This window comes from Panthera pardus, unplaced genomic scaffold, assembly GCF_024362965.1.
Source record: "Panthera pardus isolate Hobbes unplaced genomic scaffold, ASM2436296v1 HiC_scaffold_7, whole genome shotgun sequence".
NCBI lineage: Eukaryota > Metazoa > Chordata > Mammalia > Carnivora > Felidae > Panthera > Panthera pardus.
In genome coordinates, this window is record NW_026527002.1 from 3,482,471 (window position 1) to 3,497,993 (window position 15,523).

Consider the following 15,523-nt stretch of genomic DNA (forward strand, 5'->3'; position numbering starts at 1 on the left):
TTTTGGAAGTAATACTGACTATTTGATATATTTTTGCTTTAGCAAAACATGAAATAAAGTTCAATTTTGCTGTAACATTATTATAAAAATTATTCTTTCTTTTACTATTGTCATCATTTGCTCTGAATAATAGTCAATGGTCTTAACAGGAACCAAGACAATTCTTACGAATCGGGTTATGGTTACTTTTATTTCAACAGATAACTTTACTACTTTTGTTTGTGTTTGCGTAAAGTATATTTATATTTCATCCCTTCATTATGTATTATTATTGTTTAGTTTCTATGTGGCATATTAACATGATTACCAAATTAGTTGGTTGAGAGAAACAGCAGTGACATTTTAGTTTGAAACAGTGTCAGATTGCCTGAACTTGACTTCTGGATCGAATAATTCCCAGCAGTATATCATTGATTAATTGCTTCATTTTCTGTATTTGAGAATCCTCACCCTTTAATCAGGAATTATAATTAGAGCTACCTAATAAGATTATTGGTACAAATAAGTATGTTAAGAAAGGGTACTTAATGAGCATTGAATAAGTGTTAGTGATTTCTGTCTCTAAATTGCTCTTGAAAAGGATGCCACCCTAAAGTGGGATTAGTCTTGTCCACCAAGGCAGTACCTTTAATTTTCTTCAATATATGAAAGTCTCCTTGCTCATTTTCTGAATGACATGACTTTCTGGCAAATGTAAAAGCCTAGATATGTTTTACTTCTGTCCAAATAAGCATTTGAATGAGAGGTCCTTCCATCCCTGAAATCACAAGACACTCTTTCAACCAAGTGCTTAGAATTAAGGGAAATGGACTCATTTCTTTGATGATGAGCTGGAATTTGACTATCTTTATAACTCTTGAAAGTTACTTTTCTCTGGGTGTTGTATCAGTTCTATTACAACCATACGCATTATAGACAGAGAAATCAAGAGTGTCCCGGAGACCAGAGATAAGGCTGGTACTCAATGGCAAAAATGTATCAGCGACCATATCTTGTGTGGAAGCCATGAACAGGCACCTCTCTCTGTGCAGTGGGGAGCTTTGGGGCATCCATTGCCTGGGCCATTGTTGCACAGTCAGCAGCAGAGATGGAAATATAGCCTTGGTCAGTTGAACACCAAGGCGATGCTCTTTTCTCCACTATCTTCAGTTATAAGAATTTTCTTGAGGTCGGTAATCTTTTCTATCATTTGTGATTCCTGCAACTCATTGATCCATCTTCTCATATACTAGTAGTAGGAGGAGAAGAGACATGAAGTGCAGACAGATTCTTCAAAAAGGGTATTGTATGTAACAGGCAATTTCATTTTCAAGACTTGCTTAATATAACAATTCAAACAGTATGCATCCAACAGTACTCTCCTCTAAATATCCTCGCATAGAATTTGCAAATAATGTGAGAATCCTTGCATAATACAGGCATATCTCATTGTGCTTCATTTTATATTGAGCTTTGTAGATGCCATATTTTTTTAGAAATGGAAAGTGTGGCAAGCTTGCATTGGGCAAGTCTACTGGTGCCATTTTTCCAACAGCATTTGCTCCTTTCATGTCTCTGTGCCACGTTTTGATAATTCTCACAGTATTTCAAACTTTTCATTATTATTATATTTGTTATGGTGACCTTTGATCAGTGATCTCTGATGTTACTATTATAATATTGCTTTCATGCTTGCTAACATATCATTCATTCTGCAGCCCATTGACCAAGGGGTAATTTCAACTTTCAAGGCTTACTATTTAAGAAATACATTTAGTAACACTATAGCTGCCATACAAAGTGGTTCCTCTGATGGATCTGGGCAAAGTAAATTGAAAACCTTCTGGAAAGGATTCACCATCCTGGATGCTATTAAGAACATTTGTAATTCACGGGAAGAGACCAAAGTATCAACATTAACAGGAGTTTGGAAGAAGTTGATTCTAACATTCATGGATGACTTTGAGGGGGGTTCAAGACTTCATCCGAGGAAGAAACTGCAGATGTGGTGGAAACAAGAGAACTAGAATTTGAAGTGGAGCCTGAAGACATGACTGAATTGCTAAAATCTCATGATAAAACTTGAATGGATGAGCAAAGGAAGTGGCTTCTTGACATGGAAACTACTCCCGGTGAAGATGTTGTGAAGATAGTTGAAATGACAACAAAGGATTTAGAAGATTACATAAACTTAACTGATAAAGTAGCAGCAGAGTTTGAGAGGACTGACTCCCATTTTGAAAGAAGTTGTACTGTGGGTAAAATGCTATTAAATAGCATCATATGCTACAGAGAAATCGTTCATGAAGAAAAAAGCCTATCAACGTGGCAAACTTTATTGCTATCTTATTTTAAGAACTTGCTACAGCCACCCCATCCTTGAGCAACCACTGCTCTGATCAGTTAGCAACCATCAACTTTGAGGTGGGACCCTCCACAATGAAAGCTCAGATGATGGCCAGCATGTTTCAGCAGTGAAGTCTTTTTATTAAGGCATGTCCATTTTTTTAGACATACTTCTATTTCACACTTGATAGACTATGCTATAGTGTAAACGCAACTTTATTATGCCCTGGGAAACCAAAACAGTCATTGACTTTCTTTATTGTGATACTCACTCTACTGCAGTGGCCAAGAACTGAACCCGACAATATCTCCAGGGTGTATCTCTTTATAGACTTCAGCTTCTTGACTGAGGGATAAAAGGTGGATGAAACTGTAGTTGGCCAATATACTGAGTGTAAAATTATGTGAATATCATTAAATCACTAAAAATAATAAATTCACTTTTTCTCATTGGATGAAGAAGCGTTGTCCTTGTTACATATTGTCCCTTTCTTCTTGGAAACAATTTAAGCTTTCACACACCAAAATGTGGGAGGGCAATGTGATCAGAGAGACAGCAGTCTGTCCATCCTTCCCAGCCATGCTCTCTTTTGTCTTCAGGCTCCAGTGTGACCTATGGTCCTCAAGGGCAGCATCCTAGGGTCCTGGTGACATGGAAGCATTGGGCTCCAGAATAGAAATGGGACTCAAGGTGAGCACAGAGCAGGTATGAGCTCACACTCCAGCCCAGTTTAGTTTCAGGACAGTAAATGACTGCACTGACCCTGCAGAGGGTACAGCCTTCCTCTTTGCAGTGAAATTCCTTCAGAATGACCCTAAACACAGCATGTACAAGCTCAAAAAGTGAGAATTTAACAAATATTCAAACATAATTTTGTTTGCTGTGTCTCCTTCCCTATACTTCTGTTTCTCTGGGGAAAGGCTTTCAAGTGAACAAAAGTCGTAACCATCTAAACGTAAAATAAATTAACACAGAATATATGTATTAACTGATCTGATCATTTGAGAGCTAATACAATAAATTCTGTATAATAGAACAATTATAGGCATTAACTAAGAGTCTGACCAATCCGCAGAAATAAAAATCATTTTGGACCAAAAAATACTTGCATGCTTTATATTTACATAAAATCAGAGTTATGAAGGTTATATGGTTGCATTTTATTGACATACAAACACAGACTGATACCATGAATATTACAAGTTATATGATCTTTTAAATGACAGGGATAGAAAAGAATTACATACCATAGGAGAGAGAGAAATGTTTAATTCCACATATAAATGATGGCTCTGAGTTATGCCATGCTCAATTGCTTTCATAACATCTGTTTTCCAACAATGTTATGTATATTAAAACATTTCATTAGCGTGCGTTTATATGTATATACGTCTATATACACATGCAGTATTTTATATAGTTTAAATTATGCATTGATATATATACTTATATATATATCATATATATCCTGTTTTCTATTCGACAGAAATGTGTCAAAATGACAATAATGCTCTTTTTATATATGTGAAAGGAAATCTATTCTTAGAATATGTTTCGATGTTTGCGCTCTTCCATCCAATAATGAGAAAGGACCAAACATTACTCAGAATGATCCAGTAATGCTAATAGTTCTTCATGGACTCTCATTTCTTAGATATTCCCAACGAATGGCCAATTTCATTGCTTTAAATCTCATATGTATACCAATAATCATGAAGTTGCTGAGAGCTCCCTCTAAATGCCCCAAATGAGGGCATGTACTGCCTTTGAGATGCCACCACATGGATGTCTGATGGACATCTCGAACTCATCTTCTCCCACTCTCCTAGTGCCCACCTCAGCGAATGGCCGTGCTAACTTTGGCATTCTAGTTGCCCACTTTGAAGAACTTGGTATCAGCCTGAAGGCTCTTTCTGTCATAGCCTTATCTGATGAACAAAATATACCCTAAATGGCTGTTACAACCCTGGTCACTCTCATGTCTCACCTATGTTAAACTTATCTTTTTTTTTTTTTTTTTTTTTTTTTTTTTTGCCTGTTTTCCAAACTTAACACCTTGCCCCTTGTTAGCTTTCAACTTGACTCAGAGTAAAATCCAAAGTTTCCACGACGACTCCAGGGCACTGTAAGATCTCCCGCGTACGTCCTTCAGACTTCCCACCTGTCTGCCCTAGTCTCCTGCTACCTGCCACTAACTCCCTCCAAGGCTACCGTGATGTTTGGGCACACATCAGCCTCAAGTTTTTTGAACTAGTTGCCATCCTATCCGAATATCTTAAATAGTGTGCTCTTTTACTTTATGCCTCTCTTCAAATGTCACCTCCTTAAAGAGCTCTTTTTTAAAATAATTCTGTATATATCGCTTCTCGGCCTTTTGGCTAAGATCAAGTGTAAATAATTCTGTATAAATGACAATGCCCCCTGCGGTTCCCATTGCCAAATGCTTTTCATAGACTTTATCAGCATCTCGCGCGTTATGGTTAAGCATTTTCTTGTTTGCTGTAGAATTTGTCTCATCCACACTCAAAACAAATTTCCATGAGGCAGAGAGGTCACCTGTTTTGCTCAGAGGAATGTCTCCACACCGGGGCAGTGCCTGGCACATAGCAGGCATGCAATATTGTTTTGGTTGAATGGCAGCTGAATATCTACTATGGGCATTGGTGTAGGCCATGGGTAAAATGTGTTCTGAGACAGCAGTGGGTATGTACAATATGGAACTCTTTTCAGAAAGTTGAAAGTTATTTGTGTTGTTGAAAAGAAAACGCAATAGAAAATTTAAAAAAAAAGCATCTAACGGGACTGAGATGGAAATAGAACGCTGTTTGATCTTGAGCTGCTCGTTAGAAAAGAGCACAGAAGCTAGGAGTAAGATTCTATTATCTATACTCGTGAGTATTAATTGAGGAGTTTGGCCTCAAAATGTCCCCTTCATCTGACACAATGAGCAGGATTAATTGAACACATTTTAGGAGAGGTTTGCTAGGCAGGTACCATTTCCCACAATGATCTGCACTTTTTTACATCTCCCCAGTCATGGCAGTAATACAGCATACTAGCCCATATACACAGAAATGTCATTTTAGGTGAACAGGTAGTTCCCTTTGTATCTCATGTTGGTCAGATCCGTCCGAGTCCTTTCTGGCTACTTGATGGCTTTTACTACTTGTGGGATTACGAAACAGTTGGAGAGGTTGTAGTGGAGAGATACTCTGATAATCAAATAGCTAAGACATAGCACATATAAGGAAAGGTAAAATAATTTGCATCACTTGGTTTCAAAAAGGAAAAGCTGGGAGGCGACTTGACGATTGTCCTCAAGGATATAAAGGTTACTTTTTAAAAAGTCGGGACCACCTGATTTGGATCATGTCTGAAGAAAGATGAAGAAAAAATTAGTATAAATTGCGGTGTGAGGGATTCCGTGTGGAAAAAAGGAATACTAGGAGATTGAGAGAGGATCTCTACATCCCAAGTATTAAAGGCCAAGAATCAGAATCTCATTCTTTGAAGATATTTCAAAGTGGGATGGTTTGGATTGTTTTTTGAAGGCAAGACCAAATGACCAGCCACAATTCCTACTGTTTAGAACCCTAGGATGTCCACATTTACAGTAACAAGTAATACATCCCCCCCCCCCCCAAAAAAAAGCATTTTCTCCAGAAAACCATATATTCTTCCAATGGAGGCATGGATTTCTAAGCATGGCTCTTTTTAGTGTGGTGCAGTTGTCCTCAGAAGTGGAATATTAGAATCGAAATCTGGAAGATGAATCTTATAACTATTAAAAACATTAATCTCAACAGGTAATTTGGAAAGCCATCTCTTTTAATAATATTATAAGGAATTAACTACATTGTGTTGTGTGTCTCTTGCTTGTTTGTTTTTCTGGTTCTAGTCATTGTAATTTATGGTAGTAAGTTTTCTACGTATTTCAATAACAGTCTTAGGGAAAATGCTGATATCAATCAAAATGGTAATGAAAACTGATTCAAGTATATTAAATAAGAAATTAAGTATGCAAATAAAATACAAGGATTAAAAGTTTCCTTTGATAATTATACACTGTTTACATACCATCCGCTTTTTAAAAATATTATCATAGGGACGCCTGGGTGGCTCAGTCAGTTAGGCATCTGACTTCTGTTCAGGTCATGATCTCACGGCTTGAGGGTTCAAGCCCCGTGTCAGGCTTGTGCTGACAGCTCGGAGCCCGGAGACTGATTCAGATTCTGTATCTCCCTTCCCCTGCTCACACTCTCTCCCTCTCAAAAATAAATAAACATTTAAAAGAATTAAGAACATTATCATAGAAAAACCCATTTTCTCTTTGAAGGTGCACAGCATTTTTTTTCTACATGGGCTAATTGTGTTTCCTGGAGCTCTCCCTTTTTTTCTTCAAATAGGGCTCTGCTTCCCTAAATTTCCTTTAGAAAGCTAAATCTCCTACATATTAAGCCAAAGAATGAGATTAAGTCCTGCAGTGTGGATAGATTTAAACCGGAGGATGCTTATAAATGCTGGGACTGAGGGGCAGGTCGCAGAACAGGAAGTTGCTGGGGTCGATGTATCCCTGATAAAAGAGCCTTGGAGAAAAACAACCTTGGTTTTGCTCCAAGAGAACAGTTAATGTATTTGCATGTGAATCAGGTTAATTCCAGTGCTGAGTAGGGATCCTGCTAGGGAGAATTTTGTCCTTTGAGACTGGACTCTGCTGGGGTCGTGGTGGTCTGGGTTAATGTGTCCAACATTATTTAAGCTACTCCTTCCCCCACATATATTTCTGAACCTAAGAATCCTAATCTTAGAACATGTATTCTAAGGCCAATAATCAGAAAAAGATTGTGAATAGTGAGTGTATTTTTTAAAAACATATTTTACCTCTATGCCCTTGAATTGTTACCAACCCAAGTTCAATTGCTTGCTGCTTGAAAGCCAATATTTGAGTCAAGTGTTGGTTCGAAAGGAAAGATTGTTTAACTCAAGAGGCCTGGGGAGAAGGCAGACTGATGTCTAAAGATTGTCTCCCATGTTCCAGGCTAGGAGGGGAAGAGCTATTTAAAGAGGAAATTCAGGGTAAGAGATTACATGCATATTGATGAAAAGGGTGGGGAAACATGATTATTCATGAGGAAAGATGGAACATGTGCATTGAACACACATATATGTAACATACACCCTCATTCACTTTGGGATAGACACTTAACATCGGAACAAGGCAAACTCCAGCCCTTAACATCAGGAGGTTGTCTTCGGACAAGGAGAGGGCTATGCACTTGCTCCCAGAGAGGGTATAAGGGGGATGGAGTCTGGGTAGGGTGTTTTTTGTGCATAGGCTGGAACCACATCAGTTAGCCTTGAGTCCAGGCTTCTGCAGAGACAGCTAGTGGGGGTCTGAAAAGACACAATAGCTGATGAGGGGGAAACAATTCTCTGAGAAACCAGCTTTAAACTTTCTGCTGGTTTCCACCTCATTAACCCCATGGGGTATGGTTTCAGAATCTCTGAATTTTCTTATGTATACTTGCTTAAGTTATTTGACCTTTCCCAGCCTTAATTTTCCTAAATATAAGAGGGATAATGGAATAATGTCTATAAAATGATTTGATAACATCTGTAATATATTTCAAATGGCAAATATTATTAACAGGAACAATAAATGAATATCTATAAGGATCAGGGTTAATTAACATTTAGGAAGCTACTATAAACTGGATCAGAATTCACACACCTGTATGGGCACATATACATACAGCACACACACGTGTCTAGAGAACGGTGACTCACATTTGCCTATATAATAAACAATTCTGGCAAACATGTTTCCCTCTCAGTATGAATATGGTAGTTAATTTTGCTAGAAAACGAAGCCTTCCTGACTCTACTTATATATCTAACCTTGTGTCATAGCAATATTACACTGTATTACAGAGAAATATGTGTGCGTGTGTGTGTGTGTGTATGTGTGTGTGTGTGTGTACATGTGAGTGTGTGTATATTAGAGTGTACATAAGATCTGGGTCTGATCTATTCCAGATTTTTAGTAATAGTTAACATTAGTGATGGCTAATATTGTGATTATTAGTGATATTATGTGATATTAATGATATTATGGAGTACTTAATATAATATGTGCCCATTACTTTCCTAAGCGATATACATGTATCAACTCATTTAACCTTCACAGGAACCTTGAAGCAGGTATTATCATCTTTTTAAAATGCCTGAGCTGATTCTCAGGGAGGTGAAAAGAAGTGGTAAAATTGACATTCATGTTTGAGCTAACTCCCAAACTGATGAAATCATAATCCCTAAGTCCAAACAGGTTAAAACTGGGGGGAGTGACCAGTATGTCTAAGACCTAGCTCCTTCCTCAGGGGAATAAGGCTGGTAGCCTATTTTGATGGATTATTATACAGATTAATTTAGAGAGTACATGAAGACTATGCATTGTGGGGTTTTTTTCCTGAAATTTGTTATTATGTCCATTTATATCAGCAATTCCAATTGCCTAAGAAGAGTAAGGAAATTTAAAGTTTTATTCCTTCTTTTGCCAGATAATGCAACTAAAATAAAAAAAAAATGAATTGGTATATATATATATATATATATATATATATATACATACATATATATATATATACACATATATATACACATATACATGTATACATAGAGAGAGAATGTTCACCTGGTTTGATTTTTGGTGTCTAAAACATCTTGAGTTTTATTTTAAATCATTTTAAAACTAACAATTGTAAATACTAACTTCAATTACTTTTTTCAGAAGTTCAACTTCAGTACTTTTTCGGATCATGAGATTCACCTGTGAATATATAAGTAATAATAAAAGGATAGGTGGTGTTCAAAATAATTACTCTGCCTGATATTAGGTGATATTTTAATAGAAAAGTAAGTTTTTATATGTGGTATCTGACATAGCCATAAAAAATGGAAATATTTAAATTCACGTATATTACCTTCACTTACTTCTGATGTATTCCTACATAAAGAAAATGAAAGTTATGTAATTATTGTTACTATAACTTAAAACAAAGTTATTTTTCCATATTGGTCATATTGACTAAATAATACGCAAATGTCATTTTTCTTCTGGAATATATAGAATCAGAATTACAATATTGCGAGTGAAGTTTCCAACTTCCTTTTTTACAAAATCCAATAAAGGAAAATATTCCTAACAATATTTTGATTTATATAAAAATTTTCACTGCACAGCAATGTTAAGAATAATACTGTCATAAAAATGAAAATGGTATTGGGGCGTCTGGGTGGCTCAGTTGGTTAAGTGTCCAACTCTTGACTGTCCAGCTCAGGTTTCACGGGTTAGTGAGATCAAGTCCTGCATCGGGCTCTATGCTGACAGCACGGAGCCTGCCTAGAATCCTCCTCTCTCTCTCTGCCCCTCCCCAGTCCGAGCACTTGCTCTCTCTCTCTCTCTCTCTCTCTCTCTCTCTCTCTAATAAATAAGCTTAAAAAAATGAAAATAGTATTGTAATGTTATTAAAACTATCAGATTTAGATAGTTGTTATATGTAGATTTTATTATGTAGATTTAATAAGTGCCTTTAGGGAATCAATCATTCTTGAAAGTCTAATTTAAAATCAATTGGCAAAATTTAATTCCGAAGGTATGTTTTTCGTTCTCACTTTTAGATATTAGAATAGTCACAAAAAATTAGAAATTATTATTTGTAGCTGAAAAGCCCTTTCTGGGCCTACTCTTCTTGTTTCATTAAAAATTACATTTTTGTTTGTTTTAAATACTCACGCCTGATGATTGAATGATTTTCTGATTCACTATAAGTCCAAGTAAAGGAAGCAGTAGCAAACATAGCAGTCAAAAACATATTAAGTCACATAGTTTATAAATTCATTTATATTTAATATAGTAATGCAAAAATAGCCATCCTTCGTCTGCCTATTCTTTTTTCATTTCTATTTTCAATTCCACAAATGTCATTAACTTGAAGAAAAAAAATCTATTATTAGAGCAATGATGAGTCTAACTGGAAAAGTGTGAAACAAGTAACTTGCCATATTAGCAAGTATTGGATGAAATGATTATAGCATGAAGGAGAGAAGAAACCATATTGATAGATGGAGAAATTTTGCCATAGGGATAACGCACTGATTTTTGGCACCTTTCTTCTGCCTTTAATCTTACAGGTTTTAAATACGATAGAAAGTTAGGATGCCTAGGTGGCCTAGTCAGTTAAGCGTCCAACTTCGGCTCAGGTCACGATCTCTCAGTTTGTGAGTTCTAGCCCTGCGTCGGGCTCTGAGCTGACACCTCAGGGCCTGGAGCCTCCTTCAGATTCTGTGTCTCCCTCTCTCTCTGCCCTTCCCTGCTTACACTGTGACTCACTCTCTTTCTCAAGAATAAATACACATAAAAAAATTTTTTAAAAATACAATAGAAAGTTTATGGCTAGCTATGTCTACCGTCTTAATAATTATTATTCTAAAAACATAGTTTGCTTTTCTTTTTAGTAAAAAAAACACTTTGGTTATACCACTGACCACTGAATGTCTTAGAAAAGCATCTACATTAATAGCAAACATATCTGTAAGGTGTTGTTTCTGTGTAATATTGTTTTGTGAACCTGAGACAAACCGTAAGAAGGACAGCATTTGGTGATTAGTGAGCAGAAAGTGTCCAGAAGACTTGGAATAAATCTAAAAAATGAGGGGGTACTTCCGGAGAAGTCGTAAATGAGACCAATGCACAAAAATAGTGTCCATGATTTGTGTAGCTATTATTTTATTACCATTCGTTAAATGACACTTTCCAATGAGCAAGAAATATCATGGAGGCTACTGTTTCTACTGGGGCCAAACTCACCCTGACCAAAGATAAACAGAGAGCGTACAGAGAGCAAATGAAAGAAGTAGAGATTAGGGAACAGCATATATATTCACTTTATTGAGTATCAGCACTAGTAATAGAAATTTCTAATGTTAATTCAGAACTACCCTATGTCAGAAACAATGCTAAGATTTATATGCGTATGTTCCTCTTTCCATCTTCTGCCTCTCTTGCTCTTCTCTATCGAAAGCAGCGGATTCCGCCTCTTGCTTACCTCAGACCTTCCAGGGGGGTTCTCACAGCGCAGGCGGTCATTTGAACGGATGTCTTAACAGGAGGACCCGAGACCATTCAGGCTTGCAACGGATTGCCCTTGCATGGATCTCTAAGTCCTTGATGATGAGACATTCTTCCCGGAACAAAACTTTCTCCTTCCCACTTTCAAGAATGATTTATTGCTCCCATTCCAGTTCCTTAAGCACTTTAGCTACGTAGCACTGTCATGATGCTTTTTATTATTTTTATATATTTGTCTCCCTCAGGAAACTGTGAGACCTGAGTGCCTGGGTGCCCACAGGGGCTGTAGTGTAAGTCAGCATGTGAGGAGTGCCTTATAAATAGCAATAACCAATGACCGCAAGTGTCCCCAGATGTTGAACTTCTATTTGCAGAGTCGAACAGAGAACTCTCTGTCTTTGAGAGCTCTAGCGCTGGGTCAATTTAATAAGAGATGCTAAACCAAGTTTTCAAAGAGTAAAGTAGTTAAGCTGCCAAGAAAACAGAAAAATCTTAAATGAAGGTTATTTTAAGATTTCATGGCAACGTAGGAGAAGGAGAAATGTCAACAGTTTTCTGGCTCTTAATGACACTGATTATTTTAGGTTACAATTTTATATGACAAAGAAAGTTAAGACCTCTTGAATAAGCCATAAAATTGGCAAGGTTTCCAGAAATCCTGCGGTATTTGGTTACAGTTTTTGTGCCAATGTTGCCAATTAAATAAGTAATATAGAAGTTGAAATATTTACAACATAAATAAAGGATTTGCTATTTTTTTTAAACATGGTAGCTTGTCATTACACTTACGTTAAAGTCCAGAATTCATGACCTGTCTCAGCAATGGCTCTCGACCTCTCTTTCACCTGCTGTCTGGATTTCTGGAATGCCGTTGAAGCTGTTGCTTCAATGCACGTGCCAACACCACACCTTGCCAATACCTTGGTTAAGGGCCTCTTCCCGCCCATCTACCTCAATCTTCCACGTGTCTTTCAGCCACTGCCTAAAATTTACATCCTAGAGGATATTTTCCTGACTCACCAATCCATTTTGGTGTGAACTGCATTCCTACTCTCCATAACAGCACTTATAAGGATCCGTCCCGACCTATTTACTTGTAATTTACTTAATATCTGTCTTTGTCACTCCAGTAGACATCGTAAACGCCGAATGATGGGGAAAAAAAAAAAGTACCTTACAATAGCTTATCACTGGACTATGTTTTTGAAGATATGTTTTCATTTTTTTTCACCTTAAGATAGTATAAGAAAATCAGTAAATACAAAGAGAATGTAACTTTCTTTAAGCTTCTGAGCATCTGCTGGCAGCAGTTATCAAAGCTAAATTCTACAACCAGAAGCAACTGCTGTTCATTCACTCTCCTCTCATATTTTAAGCATCCAAATAGGAAAAAAAAGAAAACTGAGTTTACTGATAAGGTAGTTATTAGTTTGAAAACACTTGCCAGAGCAGAGAATTCCTTCTACATTTGTGAGTGTTTAATGATACCTTTATATAGTTATGTATAAGAAATGGTGAAAGACCCCAGTGACTACGCTTTGGCCATTTTCAGCACACTCCACATGTAATTCAGAGGCCGTATCTGACATGTTGCTTGGGATTACCCTATTTCATCAATTCTTAGCCGCATTTTCTTTTAATATCTCTGAAACTGACATACACATAGATAGGTGAACACAGTTGAAAACGTCTAACAAGACTGTGCCACATCAGTCTTCTTGACTTAATAAAATATAGTTACATAAGTAAGGTAAATATGTATTTTTTAAAAGCGATCCATTTTTTTTAGACAACCTAGACTCATTGTTTCCGTTTCTCGTGTAGATATGGTCATGTGGCTTTAAGGGCTAAAGAAATCAACTCAACAGAAAAAGTCCTGCTTGCTAGCCTTTCTTAAATTTGCAAACCTACCGATAAGCATTAACTTCATCGTCTCGAAAGCTCTGTAAGGGAAAAAGAAAAGAGGGTTGTGTGTCATCACTTCGTACAGTCTAAACTGAACTCATGTGTTAAATGCTTTGCAAGTTATGTTGCTGGTAAGCATAGAAGCCAGCCATCCTCACTTCTGTTTCATGCGATGCTTCAGTGTTGATAACGAGGAGAAATACATTAGTTGTGGACTTTGAGGTGTGGAGTTTAGGCTGCTATGACCATTTTTAAAGTTTATTTATTTTTGACAGAGAGGGAGAGAGAGACAGAGCATGAGTAGGGGAGGGGCAGAGAGAGGGAGACACAGAATCGGAAGCAAGCTCCAGGCTCTGAGCTGTCAGCACAGACCCCGATGTGGGGCTCGAACTCTCAGATTGCGCGATCATGACCTGAGCCGAAGTCGGACGCTTAACCGACTGAGCCACCCAGGCGCCCCTGCTATGACCATTTTTAAGGAAGATGTAGTGTCATCCGTATGACCTGGGCATCTCCACCGTGCATTAGTCAACACTGATTCGAGGTATGGCCATGTCAGCAATATGGATTGATGTATGCCAGCCTGTGTAACTCCAGGTTTCCATCAGGACAGTGACCTGCTGGACCAGCGGAAACACTGCTTCACTGTGCAGTCTGAGTCTGGAGAAGACCTCTACTTCTCCGTGGAGTTGGACTCTGACCTCGCCCAGTGGGAACGAGCCTTCCAAACAGCAACCTTTCTGGAAGTGGAACGGATACAGGTGAGAGCCTGGGAAATGTTAGGACCTGTGCCTCCCAACAATGAATGACTGCTCCCCTAGAGTTTAAATCTCAAATAGAAAATGCTGTGACTTTCCTTAATTTTTGACAAAGCCACCTCCTCTTCTCCCATCGTGACCGTTAGCCTGAATGGTTTCATTCACTCCCAATGCTCTTTCTTTCTAGAAATAATTTCCTTCATCTCCACCCTTCAAAACCACACAGGGAATTTGAGACATGTTTTCAGAGGTCACGTCATCGTGAAGATTTTCCTGATTTCCAGCCCGTTCTGCTCATTACCGCTATTCCCACAACAGTCCCGTTCAAACCCGTCCCACACGTGCACACCAATATCACTTTTCTGTGTGTGTGCTTGTCTGTTTTCCTAGGTCTGCTCACACTCTATCTTGTATTGGGGCGATGTATGCTTGCCATTCCCCACACTAACTTACAGGTTGCTTGGGATTATTTTATTCATTTACCAACTGGATACAGTGCCTTTTGTACATCACAAGTATTCAGCAGATATTTATTAAGCTGTATTTCTTAAGTGTGAAGTTATATCTAGATCAAACTTCATAGAGCCTTCGGCCCCTACAATTCATGGCACCATGAGATAGAAGAGGCTCCCAAATACGGGTCCTGTGGCTGAGGTCTGACAGAAACCAAGGTCAAAACTGAGCAATTGTGATGTGCTTGCCACATGCAAATGGGCCCATAGAGCCAGGACCTAAACAGACACACGGACACTTAATTTCAAAAACAAATCTCTAATGATGAGAATATGGCACTGACTCTCCTGGAATGCTTGCCTATATTAGGCGACTTGGTTGCATATTTTTGCAACACGTTGAGCTGATCTGTAACATGTATTAATTTCCTTTATTTCTGACTATAACCCTCTATATTGAACATAACAGTTTGCACTAGTGTGACATGACAATCAGGGGAAAAGGACAGGGGGAAGACTCAAATTTCACTTGTTTCATTGCTCACTTGACCCTTTCTAACAGCTCTGCTGATCTGCATGTCTCTTAAAATATTAATGTAACTGAGGAATATTGTTTAAATAAGTTAGCTATATAGAACCTCAATTCAATACATAGTTCAATATCAAAAACGGAAAGATGAAAAACCTTCTACATTATTTTATTTCAAGTATCAACACCTAAGACCATTTTGAGCACTAAAATATGTTGGTCGAATAGGAGTGGACGTTTTTGTTATTCATAATGATACTTTTAAGCTTCCCTAATTGTCATTTTCCCAGAATATTACACTTCACTTGCAAACAACTACGTGGACGTTATCTATCTAATGGTCTCAATTCAAGATTTCATTTTAAGTCCCCTGGTGTTTAGAAATGAGATAACATTATGATGTTTTGATGTAATTTAATACTGTTG

At 37.6% G+C, this 15,523-nt stretch overlaps 1 protein-coding gene across 6 annotated transcripts in view; it reads left to right on the forward strand.

Moving 5' to 3' along the window:
* The window catches only part of SNTG1 (syntrophin gamma 1), an 881,864-nt gene that overhangs the window by 808,881 nt on the left and 57,460 nt on the right, over positions 1–15,523 (forward strand). For all 6 annotated transcript variants that reach the window (XM_019428901.2, XM_019428905.2, XM_053896624.1 and 3 more), the window contains one exon: positions 13,967–14,119. In XM_019428901.2, the coding sequence (XP_019284446.2) occupies positions 13,967–14,119 (153 nt within the window). The remainder of the gene's footprint in view (positions 1–13,966; positions 14,120–15,523) is intronic.